General features: G+C 43.0%; 1 protein-coding gene across 4 annotated transcripts in view; it reads left to right on the top strand.

Moving 5' to 3' along the window:
* LOC114591858 (monocarboxylate transporter 2-like) overlaps positions 1-17,494 on the top strand; it is a 33,232-nt gene continuing 15,738 nt past the window's right edge. The window contains exons 1-2 of one of the 4 annotated variants that reach the window (XM_077925057.1): positions 1-409; positions 2,159-2,410. In XM_077925057.1, coding sequence (XP_077781183.1) covers positions 2,194-2,410 — 217 coding nt within the window. In that variant the 5' untranslated portion in view covers positions 1-409; positions 2,159-2,193. Of the gene's footprint in view, positions 410-2,158; positions 2,411-8,589; positions 8,921-11,610; positions 11,874-17,494 lie in introns of those variants that run through there. The other 3 variants (XM_077925058.1, XM_028719448.2, XM_077925059.1) reach the window with 3 other exon arrangements.

The following is a 17,494-nucleotide window of genomic DNA, read 5'->3' as shown; positions in this document are numbered from 1 at the left end:
TGATGCAATAGCCCCTGCTGCTTCTGGATCAAATATGAGGACCTGGTACAAGGATACACAGACTGCTTCCAAACCTTAGAGGAACTCTTGAATTAGCTTCTCATAAACGTTTCGGGGGCTTTGAGCTGGTTGTTTCTGGAATCCTCCACTTTCCTTCGCCGTAAAATTTTAATAGCCCACACTTCTGCGATCAAGACGCTGAACAAGAAGTCACCTGCTGCTTATGCAATGGGCTTATGCTTCTGAGCAGGGATCATATGGGACCAGAGATTTGTTCAGTTTTTAACCAGCCTTTCAGAAAATAGTATGATGACGAAGCATTAGTCCTAAAAAGGGGGTCAGGTTTAATCTCTCTTAAGGACAAAGAAACAGCCATCACCAGGACAACTGTTTGGAACAGGATTCGAAGGTAAGAGAAAGTTGGTGAAGTTCCTGTAAGAACAACGAGATGCGATTCCGTATGCTTATCACTTGGGCTCTGAGCTCCATAACCTTCAAGCCATTAAATCCCAAGGAGCCCCTCTTTTCTAGCCTGAAGAAGGGGGGGGGGGACGTGCTGCTGCTGCAAGAAGGTAGGTACTATTTCTTTTTAATATGTAGCACAGAAGTAATTTAGAATTCTTAAAGTTCTGTAGTGAGTTTGTCTGAGTCAATAAGTCTCTCTATCTCTCCCCTCCATGTGTTTTAGGGCATTGGTACAGGAAGCTAGTGTGGTATGGCAGTAGATTACTGTTCTTTGTCTTGAGAGATCACTCAGCCACGGAGATCATTGGGTGATCTTCAGCCAGTTATTCTCTCTAAGCCTAACCTGCCAAGGTTGATTTGAGGGTAAAGTGGGATAACCATCACCTGCTTGTGCCACCAATGAAGGAAATTTGAGATATTAATGTGAATGCTAGTACCACCTCCATCACTAATAACAATTGCATTCTTATTGGTTAGGGCCCGTAGGTAGACTGCCCTAGTAGTGGTTAATTAATGAGACAAAAATGGAAAGGTGAAAAACCCAGAGAGAGAAAAAGGAGGAGGGCTGGATGAGAGGAGGGCAGAGTTGTTTACTCTGAATCACTGTGCAGAAAAAGAAATTTCAGCCGGTTCACCCCTGCATGACAAATCGTAGCTGCCAAAATTCCCTCCTTCGTATCTATGGGTTGTAGCCCATTTTAGTTCTCCCTAGAGTAGGCCCATTGAAGTTAATGGGCATGGCTATCTCGGGTTCATAAATTTCAACAGGTCTACTCTGAGTAGGACTAACATTAGATACAACCCTATATCTATATCTAGTAATATCTGGTAATAAATATATCTATATCTGGTATATTTAACAACAAACAGAGGGTTTGATGTTGCAGCTTTGGGTTGAAATTGGGTTCTGGGTCAGAGGAAGTTGAACACTGCTGTTCTGTTAGTTCATGCACAGCAATTATGAATTGCAGAGATTACCAGTGTTTGACAGTACTGGCCTTTTCACTGGCCAGAGTCTGGTGGCCACCTAAAGCAGCTAGTTTGGAGTGTCATGAAAGGGCAGGTGGTTGTTTTGCTTTTTTCATGAATGCTCCTAATTACAGTCCCCTGTCAATGACAGTACCCAGTTACCCTATGGAAAACAAGAACTCGTGGAATCATAGAACTGTAGAGTTCAAAGGTACCTTCCAGGGTCGTCTAGTCCAATCCCTCGCAATGCAGGAATCTAAATGTAACTAAATGCACACACAAAAATATATACACTAAATATACGAATGCTGTTTTAATGCATTCTGGTCTCCCAAGTGGTTGCAGCTCTCTGAGAGATGTCTTTGTGCGAAAGACACACACTGGAGTAAAAATTTACTTTTGTTGTTGAAGTTTCATTTCTGTGCTATTCTATATATATGACCATCTGTCATGGGTGCTTTAGTTGAGATTCCCACAATTCGATGATTCTATGGTCTATATTTTGCCTCTAATGAGAGTCAGTCTTTAGCTGGGTGGAATTCCCTCCCCATTAAATATTAGAAAGGTACTATCCTTAATGACTTTTTGGTGCTCACTGAAGATATTCCTGCTGTATGCAAAATACCAATTTTATATAACATATACTGTATAAAAGTTTTATAAGCGCCCTGAGAGTGCTGCACCTATGTAGGTTTTCAAATTATTTTTATTTCTTCCTGTTTAGGTCATCCTTGTTGCATCTGATTGTGAAATTCAGCCATGTCTCCCCCACTTAACACAAACTTGGGCTACACCCCTCCTGATGGGGGATGGGGATGGGTAGTTGTCTTTGGAGCATCTATATCTGTTGGATTTGCGTACTCCTTCCCTAAGGCTTTCACAATCTTCTACAAAGAACTCCAGGCTGTTTATAATATCTCCTATGGTCAGATTGCATGGGTGTCTTCAATTATGTGTGCCACAACCTATGGAGGAGGTAAGTGAATTGAAAATGTTTCTTTCGCCCCCATAAAGTGGAAAAGAAGAATCCTCCATACCTCAAAACCTTATTTCTTCTAGAAGGTTCTTGAGCATATTAAGCCAAGCTGTACATATCATCCAGCTAAACAGAATCCAGCAAATTGGACAGGCTTTTGTGGAAATAAAACATTCTCTTTGCAGAATTTTATATTTCATGCAATCTCTCACTGAAGTTTCAACCAATGATGCCAACTTGAATAAAATGTAGAGGGGGCAGATCAACTCTGCCTTGCATAATAAATCACAAGACGTGACACATGCACACCATTTGAATGGCAATGCCCATTAACCTGGTGGGGCAGCTCCCTCAAATATTTTACTGGGGGGACCGAAGGGACCTTGGCCCCTAAGAGTTGGCTCCTATGGTCTCAACTGTTGTTAAAAATGGTGGAACTGCCACCATTTTGTGGACTGGAAACATTCTGTTGAGGAACTGAGTTGTTGTTCTTTTTAATGAATTGTATTAATTTTATTTTTCAGTCTTTATAGATCATTTTGTAAAGATTTTTTATTTCTGTGCGACCTATCAATAAGACAGACTTTAAATTGCTTTGGGTAGGATTCATGGGGGAGTTTTGCAAGGGCTTCTGCATGTGCAATAGGACTTTCTCTCTCTCTTCTCCCCCTGCGTCCCCCAAAATTTTGGCTCAGGAGAACCCCCAGAAGAGTATGTGGGGAGAGGGGGGATCCATCTGTCTGGCAAGCTCATATGCTTGAGCAGATGAAACATTTGTATTAGTGCGTCATTTAATTCCACTCTTTTGATCTCATTCTATTATCCCACATCAATACAGTAGTACCTCTAGTTGCGTGCACCTCTGGATATGTATCCTTCAAGATACGCACACGGCAAACCCCGAAGTATTTTTCTGTGTTTCACTGTGCGCACATGCGCAGAAGCATTCTACTGCACCGTGCGCATGTGCAGAAGCGCTCTACCATGCCGCACATGTGTGCAGAACAGGTACCTCCAGTTACAAAAACCTTGGGCTCCGACTGGAGCTCCGGAATAGATCCTGTCCGCAATCGGAGGTACCACTGTATAGGCCCTTCAGATAGATGAAGGCGTTGTTGGAGGGTGATGCTTTTCCTTACTTTTGTTAATGAAAGATAAAAACAGAAACGAAACCTTGTCAAACAGATCCTTCTTCACCATTGTGGCGATCACACAGGGTCCCCAGATGTTTAACAGTCTACATGTATTGATCCCTGTGCCACCACTGTGCTTGCTTCCCTGCTGCCACCAACCCGTTACTCTCGGGTAAAACACTGAGTCCAGACAGTTGTTAAAATTGAACCAAATAAACAAGTTTATTTTATAAGCATTAACAAGTTTATGGTTTCTCAGATAATATTCTTGTCAGTTTCTTAACTTTAGTTTCTTTACCAGCCTATACCTTCCTAATACCTTCTGACTGATTATCTTAACTGTTTGACTGACTCCTCTTAACAGATTATCTCTCTCTCTCACATCAGACTAGCCCAACCCACAGACTTATCCTCTCTCTCTTCACTAACTCCAGACTAACTTCTCAACCCCCCTAACTCCTAACTCCTCCCCTTGGGTTCCCATTGGTTAATCATTTTACAATTAGTTAACCCTTTCCTTATGAACCCAGTATGATGTCACACACCTAGGATGGCAAATGCCACAACGATACACCCCCATTACCTGTTGATGTTGGGTGAGACGCTTTGGAAGAGCTATGTCCCACATATTGTTGAACCAAGCTTCGTATGATGGCCTAACAGAGGACATTGGTTATTTTACCGCTGCCACTGGCCCATAAAGGTTGGCTGATCTGACTACTATTTCAAATTCTTACTTAAATTCCATCAACAAAAGATTATTTATTACATTTATTTATTTATCTTGTGTCGGCAATGATTGCAGGAGAGGAAAAAATGAAACACAAAGTCAAGCTGTGGACTTTGGCCTGGAAATGATGGAAATGACAATTTCAGACAAGAAGGTCCCTAATAAAAAGAGAGCCTTGGGTCAAAATAAATGTGCTGGTTATTTCAATGTAGCCATGGAGGGCTTGGATGCGGATTGGTGCAGCAGCACCGAGAGAAAGGGAATGCTCAGTTCCAACCCACACTGCTGTTCTACCATTGGGCTAATAATGCTGGCACCCAGCCTGAGGTGCATGTGATTCAGATAAAAATTATAGTCCCTTTGCAGCTAGAAATACAGACAGAGATGGGCCCTATTCTGTGTGTGTAGGGAGCGGAGGTTATTGTTTTTCTTTCTTACTATGTTTTGTCTCTTTGTAAACTGCCCTGTGATCCTTGGGTAAAGAGCAGTATAAAATGTAATTAATAATAATAATAATATAATGAACAAGCAAGATAATAGAATTAGAAACAAAACCTAAGGGTTACATTTCAAGGGTAAATGCAACAATATAGTGACACTAAATAAGCAACAGTTAGTGGGGCGCAGCCTCCAAAAACAGGCACCTGGGCTTAAACTAAGCTTGTTCTTAAAGTGTGAATTATTATATCAGTCTCAGCACGTTATTTATTTTCCCTGTTGTATCAGTGTCTATGCTCAGTAATGGACGGGAACTAATGGTCAAGTTGGATAAGATTGAGACACTGTTTCCGAGTGGTTCCCTTGTCTGCATGAGTGGAATGTACTTGTTCTGAGAAGGGTTATAATCTGCTTGAAGGAACAGCTGTGTGGTGTTGTGGTGAAGAGCGGTAGACGTGTAATCTGGTGAACCGGATTCGCATCTCCGCTCCTCAACATGCAGCTGCTGGGTGACCTTGGGCTAGTCACGCTTCTCTGAAGTCTCTCAGCCTCACTCACCTCACAGAGTGTTTGTTGTGGGGGAGGAAGGGAAAGGAGAATGTTAGCCGCTTTGAGACTCCTTAGGGTAGTGATAAAGCGGGATATCAAATCCAAACTCCTCTTCTTCTTCCTGAGGGTACTTTTGAATCCAATATTGTGTCTTCTACCAGCTTCAGCTGGTAGCCCATGTCTGATCTTATATGAGCAGGGATAGCCTGGCTTCCACTGTCTGTGCTCTGATAACCTCCAGGTTAGAACGCAATGCATTTTACACGAGGCCGTCTTTGAATATGGTTCAGAAACTACAGTTAGCGCAGACAGTGCTTGGCTTGGCTTGGCTGGGGTGATGAGAGTTGAAACATTATAAATGGGGATGGACCAGGTTGACGAAGGCTGATTTCGGGTAGCATGAGTGCTTTGACAGTCACTGCTTATCAGTGAAGAAGACAATCCTAGAATTGTAGAGTTGGATGGAACCCAGAGGGTCATCTGTCCCAACTTCTTGCAATACAGGAATCTGGCCCTGCAACCTCTGTCTAAAAACCTCCAAGGAAGGAGAGTCCACCACCTTCCAAGGGAGTCCGTTCCATGGTTGAACAACTCTTACCATCAGAAAGTTCTTCCTGATGTTTAGGCAGAATATTTCTTCTTGTAACTTGAATATAGAAGGATCTCTAGAAGAAAAGCACTGGTTAGAAATGTGACACTGTAACAACTTCATGGTGAGTACCGGCGCTTTGATCAGACCTTTTGGACCCCATCATCTCTGGCTCCATGAAATCGCTTCATTATAACTTAAAACAATGAGCTCACTACCACCACCACCAAGAAAATGAGGTCATACTAACTTAATTACATGACACGGTGCACAATAATGAATTTCCTGCAGCAATCACCTATTGGAACATTATCAATATGAGCAATGGAGTTCAGGGGTGAATATACACAATCTTCAGGAATGCCACAAAAAGGCAAGGAAGCAAAATTGCCATTCTACTCTGCTCTGATGTGAATTTTACAGATTTGACATTTTTTGAGAGTTATTCTTTAATATCTTAGCCATAGGCAAGCCCCTCTCTCTTGGCCTTAGCCCCTTCCCCCACCCCACCTGCAATTTGGGGACAACTATAGTGACCTGTTTTAATTTAATAAATTTGTCAGCTGTGTTTTTTTTTAAATAAAAATAATAATAATGAAATATTTTAAATAAAAACGAGGCATGCAATATCTGATTAAAAAATGAGCTGAAAGCATATACAGTATTACAATAAAGCATCAAACCATAATAGAGCAGGAACAAAAACACCGCAACGTGCATTTTAGCGAGTTACTCAGCAGAGACTAAAACAGGTAACAGAGGGTAAAAAGCAGCCCTACTCTACCCCTGCAATCAAAAGCAATCTGATTGGGGCAGTCATTGTTGAAATTACTCAGTTAATGCATGTTAAAAAAAAACACACTTTGCACTCTTGAAATGTGCTATTTAAGTGTTAACCATTGTTATTAATTCTGAAAACCATTCCTATAAATAATAATACTTAACGTTTTTATGATGTTTTCAAGTGTTCAAAGCACTTTGCATGATCTAGCTATAATCTTTACAAAATTCTTGTGAAGGAATACTAGCCTGACAACTTGTTCTTGGACGCCTTACAGCCCTCTGAAGGAACAGGTACTTCTGGATTTCCATGGAGTCCCGAGTGGCTTCTGTGGCAAGCAGTACTTGTGCCTGGCTTAGATGGGTTCACAAGCTATGGCAATTCCCTTGACCTGGGTAGCCTGATCTCTGCAGCACAAGCCCTAGCGACCTCCCACCTGGACTACTGCAATGTGCTCCATGTGGGGCTGCCCTTGAAGATGGTCTGGGAGCAAGGGTGAGACAGAAATTTAATAAATAAACAACCTTGTAAGGTAAGTCAGAGGGGACGCGGGTGGCGCTGTGGGTAAAAGCCTCAGCGCCTAGGGCTTGCCGATCGAAAGGTCGGCGGTTCGAATCCCCGAGGCGGGGTGCGCTCCCGTTGCTCGGTCCCAGCGCCTGCCAACCTAGCAGTTCGAAAGCACCCCTGGGTGCAAGTAGATAAATAGGGACCGCTTACTAGCGGGGAAGGTAAACGGCGTTTCCGTGTGTGGCTCTGGCTCGCCAGAGCAGCGATGTCATGCTGGCCACGTGACCCGGAAGTGTCTCCGGACAGCGCTGGCCCCCGGCCTCTTGAGTGAGATGGGCGCACAACCCTAGAGTCTGTCAAGACTGGTCCGTATGGGCAGGGGTACCTTTACCTTTTTAAGGTAAGTCAGTATTATCATTCCACATGGGGTGGGGGTTGTAGCCTGAGAGAGAGAGAGAATTCATGGGGAACTGTCTCACACTGAGTTAGGGCATTGAGCAGGGGTAGCCAACATGGTGCCCTCCAGAGATTGCTGGATGCCAACTCCCATCATTTCTAACCAGCAGGTCAAATGGTCATGGGTGATGGGAGTTATAGCCCAATCACATCTGGGCGGGGGGACGACACACCACATTGATTACCCCTGGTTTACACTGATTGGCAGCAGCTCTCCAGGGTCTCAGGCAGGAGTCTTTCTCAGCCACAGGTAGAGATGCCAGGGATTGAACCTCCTGCATGCCACAAGGATGCTCCTTTGGGACAGAGAACCAGTGTAGCATAATGGCTGGGGTATTGGTCTATGACCTGGGAGACCAGGGTTCAAATCCCCAACTCAGCCAGCCATGAAGCTGGCTGGGTGAGCTTGGGCCAGTCACCATTTCTTGGACCCAACCTACCTCACAGGGTTGTTATTAGGATGAAATGGGGAGGAGAACCACCTTCAGTTCCCTGGAAGAACAGGCGACATATAAATGTAATAAGTAAAATTAGATAGAAATGTGACGATGACGGGTAGAGCAGGTGGCATTTCACTAAGCTTACATCATCATCATCATTAATTGAATTTATATACCGCCTTATACCCAGGGGTCTCAGGGCCATAGCTGTCAACTTTTCCCTTTTCTTGCGAGGAATCCTATTCGGAATAAGGGAATTTCCCTTTAAAAAAAGGGAAACGTTGACAGCTATGCTCACAGAATGAAATCAAGATATAAAACCACAAAATACATAATAAAAACAAAAACAACCCAATAGCCCCCCTCCCCCAATAGGGAGGCCAGATTCAAGAGAGGACAGGGCGCCTGCACCTTTAGTTAGAACCTGCCAAAGCCTCACAATATAGTGCGGGTTAACTATCAGGGATCATTTCTAGGAAATGCCTGCGGGAGAAGCTGCCACGGTTTGAAAGCTATACCACGAAGCGCCTCCCTTTCTGTACTTTTCCTCTCGAGGCGAGAGGGCAGCGCTGGAAGCCATGGCGAGCCACTTCCACAGGCAGGTTCGCGGTGCGGGATCCCCGCTCAGGTTTATGCTCTGACAGGAATCCCGCCCGAGCGAGCGAGGTAAAGGGGCCGAGGCTGCGCGCAACCTCGAAGCCAGGCTTTCGCTCCGAGGCGCCTTTCCGGCCCGGCGGAGGGGGAAGACCCGCTTCCCCCCGCACACGGGCACCACGCCTCCCCGTGGCTTCCCGCCCTGGCTCCTCCTCGCTTCCCTCCCGCGAGGCTGCTCCGAGGCGCCGCGTGCACTCGGGGGCTGACACCGGGCGACCCGGAGGGAGCACAAGGTAAGAAGAGCAGCGCCGCCCCAGGCTCCGGGGGCGACGCGCGCCCGCAGGCGAAGGCGCTAAGCCCCAGACGGAGAAAGCGCGCCAAACTTCTTCGGGAGTTTGGGTAGCAAAGAGGGAAACTTCGAGGAGTGCGCTCGTCTGGATAGTGGACGGTGCTGCATGCGCGCCGTATGCCAGCGTGTCTGCTTTCGTGTGCCTGGTGGGGAGGGCGTCGCGCACGCGCTATTTATCCTCCTCGGATATCGGGGAAGCTTGAGAAATTTATTCTTTTTGCATTTATACGTAGCAGCTGTTGCTGGCCCGGTGCGTATAGAAGCAGGAATCCTGCGCGGACGCTTACAAGGCCCTCCAGCCCCCCTCTTGCAGCGTGGATTTGGAAATTCAGTTGCCGCTTGAGCTTTGGTGGCCAGCTGTGTGACTCATTTACTGCCCAGCATTCCTGCAAGATATAAAAAACTTTGAGCTTAAATTGACAGTATGCAAACATCATGTTAAGGGCAGTCACATGTTAAAGGAGGCCACTCGCTTCCCCTGCCTGAATTGTGTATATCCTCTCTCCCTCCTATTCTACATCAATGCCACAAAAGGACATATTAAGCCATTTGGGGCAGTTTTTTTGAGGTATGAAAGCAGGGTCTGATGTGCAGCTTGCCTATTCTGTGAGATGCAGCACGGTAATATGTGTGTGCTTTAACTGTGCAATCTGCACGCTGCCTCATACAAGTCTAAAATACAGAGAAAACACACACATGCATTTTGTATGTATTAATTCACATGTGAAGGGACCATGTCCTACGTAAACGTGCTGTGCAAGGTATTTTCTGTATGCATCTGTATTCCTTGCGGAGAAGATTGTGTATTGGTCTCCTTCCCAAACAATGGCAGCTCAGGACACAGGGCCAGAAATAACATGGTTGGCTTAATGTATTTAGTAGAATAAAATCATATGAGGCCTTCCTCTGATTGACATATGCCATGAGTGTGTGAGAAAACAAAAAACAGTGGAAGCAACGCTTGGGAAAAGCTGAATAGATTGTATCAGATTCCTGCCTCAGTTTACAGCTTTAGTTGGCTACCTTTGTTCAAGAAGAGTTCCTAGAGACAAAGAACTGGTTTTAACATGGCTTCTGGTCTTAAGTAATAACTGCCTCTGAAGTTAATTACTTTAAAGGGATGTTTTTAAAAAACAACAACCTTGATGCTCATATAGAAAAGGCAAGCCAGCTAGTAAGTTGCCTGCAGGAATCTAGAATTAACTTCTATGGGCTTTATGGGTGGAAAATAAAAAAAGGAATCTGAAGGCACTCAAATCAACTACGATTTTGCCATTAGCTTAAGTTCAAAGTAGAGCTTGAAATTTGCTTTAAATATTTATATGTTGCCTACCAACCGTAGCTTTTGAGGTGGCTTGCTACTGTTTCTTTTAAAATCAATAACAGTATACAAAAACCAGTTCTAAATCATCCAATACAATAGTCATCAGCAGATTAAAAAGAAGAGGAAACTTCATTTTAAAAAACACAATTAAAGCCCTAGGTATATAACATTTTTTTAAAAAACAAAACAAAAATCTGGTGCCTGAATAGAGTCCAAGTAAATTTTACAAAGATGGATTTCCACAGATGAGGTGCCATCATAGAAAAGGTGCCTCTCTCCATTAGCTACCCAGTTGGAAGCACCCAGAACCCAATGAGGTCCTTAATGGTTGGACAGCCTCAAAGTAGGGTAGGCAGTCCTTAAAGATACTCAGCCCATTTATGGCTCAGGGTGGATCACAGCATAAAAGTACAAAATAGAACACCAAATACATAATAAGAACAAGAGCGGGAGTTCTGTATATATAAATAACTATATATAAATTAGGCCTTTAGCGTTGTGGCATCTACTCTTTGGGATTCCCTCCCATTAAATATTAGACAGGCGCCGTCTAAGTTGTTTTTTTCAGCATGTAGTGAAGACCTTCTTCCAACAAGCTTTTAAAATACAGCCGTACCTTGGTTCTCTAACAGAATGTGTACTGGGAGTCTGTTCGACTCCTGAAACCATTTGAAAACCAAAGCACAGCTCTGCAGCCAATCGGAAGCCACGCCGGACTTTTGGCGTCTGAAAATCGTTCAAAAACCAGAACACTTCTGGGATTTGATCGTTCAGGAGCTGATTTGTTCGGGAGTCAAGGCATTTGAGATCTGAGGTATGACTGTAGAAGCTTCTTTCACAGTTTGTAACTATTGCAGATGTTGTTGTTTTTTTAAAAAAAATATTATTTGTGTTTGCCACCCTGGGCTCCTTTGGGAGTAAATAACATTTAAAAAGCAATAACATTACCAAGATTGTAACACATCAACCCACATATAAATAATTCATTTTCTTAGAAATCATAATCATCAGTTTGATTATGTGGGTGTTGGCTCTATCGTGGAAAGAGGTAACAGTGAGATCCCATCCATGTTTGTCAACAAACTCCAGTGAAAGAAGCCTGACAAGCATAGGCAGGTAAACGTTTCCTAAGATAAGATTTCCAGAAATACCTGTTGTGCCTCTTGATTTATTTATTTATTTAATAATAATAATAACAATAAGACCAAGATGAATGAGAAAGGGAGATTGGGTAATAATGTGTGTGAGAGTTGAGTTAACTATATGTGGGAATCTGATAAAAGACTGTGAGTGTGCACTTTGTTTTTCAGGGCTTCCAGAAAAAAGGGAATTACAGGGAATTAACTTAACCTTGACATGCCACTTCCAGCAGACACAAACCAAGCCTATGCCCCTCCTGATGGAGGATGGGGATGGGCAGTGGTCTTTGGAGCATTCATATCCATTGGATTTTCATATGCTTTCCCCAAAGGCATAGCAATCTTCTTCAAAGAAATCCAAGATTTCTTTGGCACATCATACAGTGAGATTGCATGGGTGTCTTCAATTATGTTGGCTGCTACCTACGGCGGAGGTGAGTAAAACCAGAACAAAATGCTTTGATTTGACTTGGGAATGGAAGGTTGATCAATTCCACATTAACTTGAGAACAAGGGGCTGTTGGAATTACTTCAGGGGGGAAAATGCTCGTAATTGGTGTGTGAATATACTAGTACTCGTGATTAATCTGTGTTACTCTTCACATTGGGACATATTTTGAGAAACATAGAAAACAACCACATAATCATAGTCAAATTATTCAGAGCTGTCCTTAAGTAATCAGATGGGATTCTGTGTTGGTAGGGGTGATAAGTTTTTGAACTTTACTGAAGGCCATTCAGTAATAAAAAACGGGGAAATTAAGTTGTTGAGCAATATAGCACAATAGGTACTGAAGAGCAGTTTCATATAAATGCAAGCGGAGGAATTGTTTGCAAGGCACTACTGAGGTCAAATGTGCTTTGTATTAATTATTTCATTTTATTCTTAAATACGTACCGATTTTCATTACAGCAATAACAAAGTGATTCACAATATGAAATAATGCAGAAATTCAGTGAATTAAAATTATCTGTTAAAAAAGTAAAAAAAATTAGAAGAGCAATTATCATTATATATATATTTATTTATACCTCGCCTTTTTCCCTGATGGGAACTCATGGTGGCTAACAGATAAAAAAGAACACAGCTAAAAACACAGACAAATCAATAATTTTAAAACAAGTAAACATTGATAGAATTGAAACTATCTACGTATATAAAATCTGTTTAAAACATACAAATAATTACAATAAAAGCAGCATTGCATCACCCCTTTAACTAAAAGCAGCCAATCTCCCTGCTGGAACAAGACAGTCTTCACTTGCCGGTGGATGGAGAACAAGGAGGGAGCCAGTCTGGATTCTCTAGGGAGGGAGTTGCAAATTCCAAAGGCCCTTTCTGACACCCTTACCAAGCTTGACTGTGAGGATGGTGGGACCAAGAGAAGGGCGTCCCCTGAAAACCTCAAAACCTGGGCAGGTTCAAATAAGGGAATAGAATCTTTCAGATAGCATGGAGCTTAGCTGTGTAGGGCTTTATAGGTCAAAGTTCCAGGCACTTTGAATTGATCCTGGAAACAGACCAGTAGCCTGTTCTAATGAGGGAGTCATGTGCTCCCTATAACCAGCCCTGCTCAGCAATCTGGCTGCTGCTCTTCGAGCCAGCTGAAGTTTCTGAACGCTTTTCAAAGTGTAGAGCCCGTTACATTAATCAAAAGGGGAAGGGAACAAACGCGCATGTCACTGTGGCCAAATCAGACATCTCCAGGAATGCAGCTAGCACACTTTAACTGTGCAAATGCACTCCTGGCCATTGCAGAGACCTGGCCATCCATCCATGCTCAGGGCTGAGTTCAGGAGCATGCCCAAACTGCAAACCTGTGTATTCAGGGGGAGTGGTACCCCATCCAGCCCAAGCTGAATCTCCATTCTTTGTTCTGAGCAATAACCAAGGTTGTCCAGGACTGGTACCTAACTGAGTTCCTTTCCAATAGTGCTCTCAAAAGAATCACTGTAGTTTTGGGCATAGATTTTGCAGCTGTGCAAACTGCAAAATTCTCAATTTGCAATATAAATAATTAGTTGATGCCATTGATATGTGTCAAGGGCCAGGGTGTTGTCTCATAGGACAGTGTACACAAGTTACATTTCAGCCTCTCTATTCTTCATCTGAAAAAAGGGACTGATACTATGCCACTTCATAGAAACACAATGAGAAGGCTTTGTAAAAAACATTTTGTACCACTAAAATCTTACACGAATTAACTACAATGTCATCTTGCCTGAAAATATTGAAAGGGTTATGTATTCTTTGCAAAAGTATTATTTTCAGCTAATAAAGCTCTGAATTTATTTCAAGAATTGCAATACCTGCAGCCATTTTCTCTGTTGTGCAAGGTGGTTTTCAGCATATTTAGAAAAATCCAGATTTCAAATTTTACTTTTCTTCTTTAGGCTTTTGGAAAACCTAAAGAAAATGGGATTGTTCATTTGCCTTGTGGCTCTTACCACAAAATGATATTACCTTGGAGCGCAGGGTGTGTTTATGATTGTATTTAATTGCTTGCACCAGCAAGAATGAGTTTTCTCCAAATCCCCGTGTTATGTTTTTCTATAGCACTGTGTGTGCTGGTATGTCATTGCAAGACTGTGTCTACAAAGCTCATTTCATCTTGTTCAAAGTGTGTTTTCTTCAGGATTGCAACAAATTCAGTTCACTTTCTTGTGACTTTTCCCCTCTTAACATTTTTATTGCAACATTCATTATTTCTGTCACCCTTTCGGGCCTCTTAAAGGTGCTATCTAGTATCCAACAATAAACTGCAAGATAAACAGAAATTGTTATAGTTTTGTTTAAGGCCAATATGATATGAAGCACAGGGAACCTAAAAACAGCTGGTTTAAGCATTATTTTTTAAAATATAGATTTAAGAGACCTTGGTAATGCAACAGGGCACCGTGGAGTTAATATTTGATTAAAGAGATTGTTCCAATTCTATGCAGCAATCTGTGCTGAAGCCAGAAATCCAGGATGATGCAGTTATATCCACAGAGGGTTATTGCGTGTGTAGAACATATAAAGTGGGGATGGATTATTTGTGTTTCCTCTTACCCTGGATACATTGACCCTGAACCCGTGACCAGAATCTGCACTTGAAAATAGGCTTCCCTGTGCAGATATGCTGCTGTAGCAAGAGTGCAAAGAACAGCTGGGCCAGGGGCACCAACATTTCTATGTGCGTGACTCTCTCTGTCAGTCCTTCCCCCACCCACAATCCTGCCCCTGTTGCCTAGGTCTGATCACATTTTAAGCAGGAAAGGGCAGGGCAGGCAGAGGGAATCAGTGAGTGCACTGGTAGAGGCTTCTTGGTGTGTGCAAAGGTTTCCGGAATTTGATTGATGATGTTGAATAGAGTAGCTGGAGTCACAACTCGCTTCCTCCAGAGCATCATGCTTCTTCTTCTTCTTCTTCTTCTTCTTCTTCTTCTTCTTCTTCTTCTTCTTCTTCTTCTTTGGCAATCACTTGTATCTGAGTAAGATTGTTTTCCATAAACACGGTTTTAACAATGAGTCCGTAAGTGACTGTGGAGGCCAATTCTGGGTCCTCACATCCTTCCACAGTGGAAACATTGGTTTCCAGGTGGGAGTTGATCACGGTGTGGATTTGCCAAGTGTCTTAGCACGTTTCTCCCTTGTGTCCTGAGTTTGAGTGTCTTCAAAGCCCGTGACACCTTTGGTAAAGACTGTTCTCCAACTGGAGCACTCGCAGGCCAGCGTTTCTCAGTTGTCAGTGTTTATGCTAGTGTGCTATGGAATCAAGATCATGTGGGCCCTTCCTTACATCTCTTTAGGCCCCAGGCAAAAACATTTCTCTTATGCCAGGCCTTTGGCTAATTAAATAATCCATGGTCTTTTAAACTTAAGTATGTGCAGGATATTGTTTTTGTTTGTTACGTATTTTTGAGTTTTTATATTGTAAACAGGCCTGTGATCCGTGGATGAAAGGTGGTATAGAAATCAAGCAAATAAGCAAATAATCCATGAGACTTGGACTGTTCAGAAAAAAACAGAGAGAGGTCTGCACTGCTGCAATGCTAATTTAGCATAAACTCTGAAGTGCAAGAAGCAGCGTCACAAAGAAAGTAAGAAGGAGAATCCAACATTTTGCACAACATTTAATCAGTGACTTCCCCCCCAAAATAACCACAAGGAAGCTTTTTAAAAGACCGTTTGTCATGTGGGGGAGGTTTTTGTTGGGGTGGTAGCTGTGATCCCAACAGAAATCGCCCTGCCTCTTCATCACAATTAGGATTAGGGGACAAAAGCTGTTGCTGACATTTTCTAAGCATGTTTGCCATTTGGGGGCCAATGAGGTGAAACACCAGGGGAGGGGACAAGAAAAGGGGGGGGGAGAGTGCACAAACAAACAAAGAAGCAGGAAGATTGTCGTTACCCCACACTCTTCGTTTGTTTTTCTCTAAGAGAAAAAGTGAACAGGTGATGAATGGGTAATAGGAGTGTCCTATATTCTCATACCCTTTATCGAAACAACTGGGCCCATTCTCCTTTACTTTGGGATGCACTTCTGAATGCTCAGCCCATTGAAAGTGATGCAATGTGGAGCAATGGTTCCCCATTCAGGATACGTTTCCTGAAGCAGTGACAGCAAAGCAGCGAAGCAATGTCTGCAAGTAGGCATACGGCCATTGCTGAGATGCCTGAAATGACAACCTTCACAACAAAAATTCAACATAGCACTTCACTGTAGAGAAAGAGCTTTCACAAATGCTAGACACTTCTTATAGCAACACTGTATTTCGGGCGGTGTGGGCGGTTCCCCTCCACAGGGTGCTGAGCCAAGTGGCGCAAAATTGAGACGATCCATTTGGGGGCACCAAATTTTGGCTTTGTATTATGAAATATTACAGAAGTCTGCCCCTACTTATAGCGTGGAAATACAAGCATATTGCATATTGAAGCCATTGAGTAATAACCAGTCACAGTGCAGGGGTTTCAAGGCCTAATTCACTAATCTAGGTATGATAACCAAATACAGGCCCTAAAACAACCAAGAGTCTAATGACTATTTTTGAAAATTAAACATTTGATTCGATACTTCATTCAGAGCAAATAGAGAATTGGTGTTTGCCTCTCCTTGGCTCCCTGAAATACACATGAAATGTTCAACAGTTTCTGCCTGACTTCCGGCTTTTGGCCTTGTGTTTTCCCCCCTCAACATCATATAATGTGCCATTATATATCTACAGATACCTGCAAACAAATAATATGCACAGCTATGGTATATTTTCTCAGCAAGGCTCCTCAATTTTTTTTTTTTAATAATTTGTATGTATCGCTGTAAGATAATACAGGAGAAAAACAACCATGGTGAATAAGTGCTGTATATCAATTGCCATAACGCAAGTGATGCAATTTTGCGCTGATTTATGCCAGCTGATGCTGGTTTGTCTTTGAGTGCTGTGCTGGGTGGAGGAGAAACTGATGTTCGGTCTGATAATAATAGCTTTCATTTGCAGATAGCATAGATGTGCTTGCCTTCATTTCTTCCTCATGATCCTCATTACAGAGGCACTCTGCCGTTGGACGTCACTGTTTGCATGGCGTGCTATCTGCTCCGCCTTTGTTTTGCGAACAAGGCAGAACAAATCTATTTGCCTGAAGCTATTTTCACAAGCAGCATTTGAAGTGATGTGCAAATCATTAGGGGACCTAATGTTAACCATTGCGAGCTTTGCGGAGGATATATAGTCCTAAGCCGTGGCTACCTTTGATGAAAGCTGAGAAATTTGCATCCTTTTGGGAAGGAGGAAGGCTGGCTCCCAGTTTGCAAGCCGGAGTTTGCAATGTTAACATCTTCATTGGGCTCACCTGTAAGATCAGGGAGGAATTTAAGGGCACTGGAGCTTAAAAAAAAAAGCATGGTGTTCTGTATGCTGCCTAGGATCTTCACCCTGATGAAAAGCCATTTTGAAGTCTGTTGGGACTCCACACAATGGTTGTGATGCTGTGTGGGGAACTGGAGAGGAGTCAGCAACCTCCCCAGGTCCAAGCAGCAGTGCTTTCCATTCGCACGTGGGGCACTTTATATCCAAGC

Source organism: Podarcis muralis, chromosome 2, assembly GCF_964188315.1.
Source record: "Podarcis muralis chromosome 2, rPodMur119.hap1.1, whole genome shotgun sequence".
Classification (NCBI taxonomy): domain Eukaryota; kingdom Metazoa; phylum Chordata; class Lepidosauria; order Squamata; family Lacertidae; genus Podarcis; species Podarcis muralis.
The sequence above is the reverse complement of the archived record's forward strand: the minus strand, read 5'-3'. Positions and strand labels throughout refer to the sequence as shown.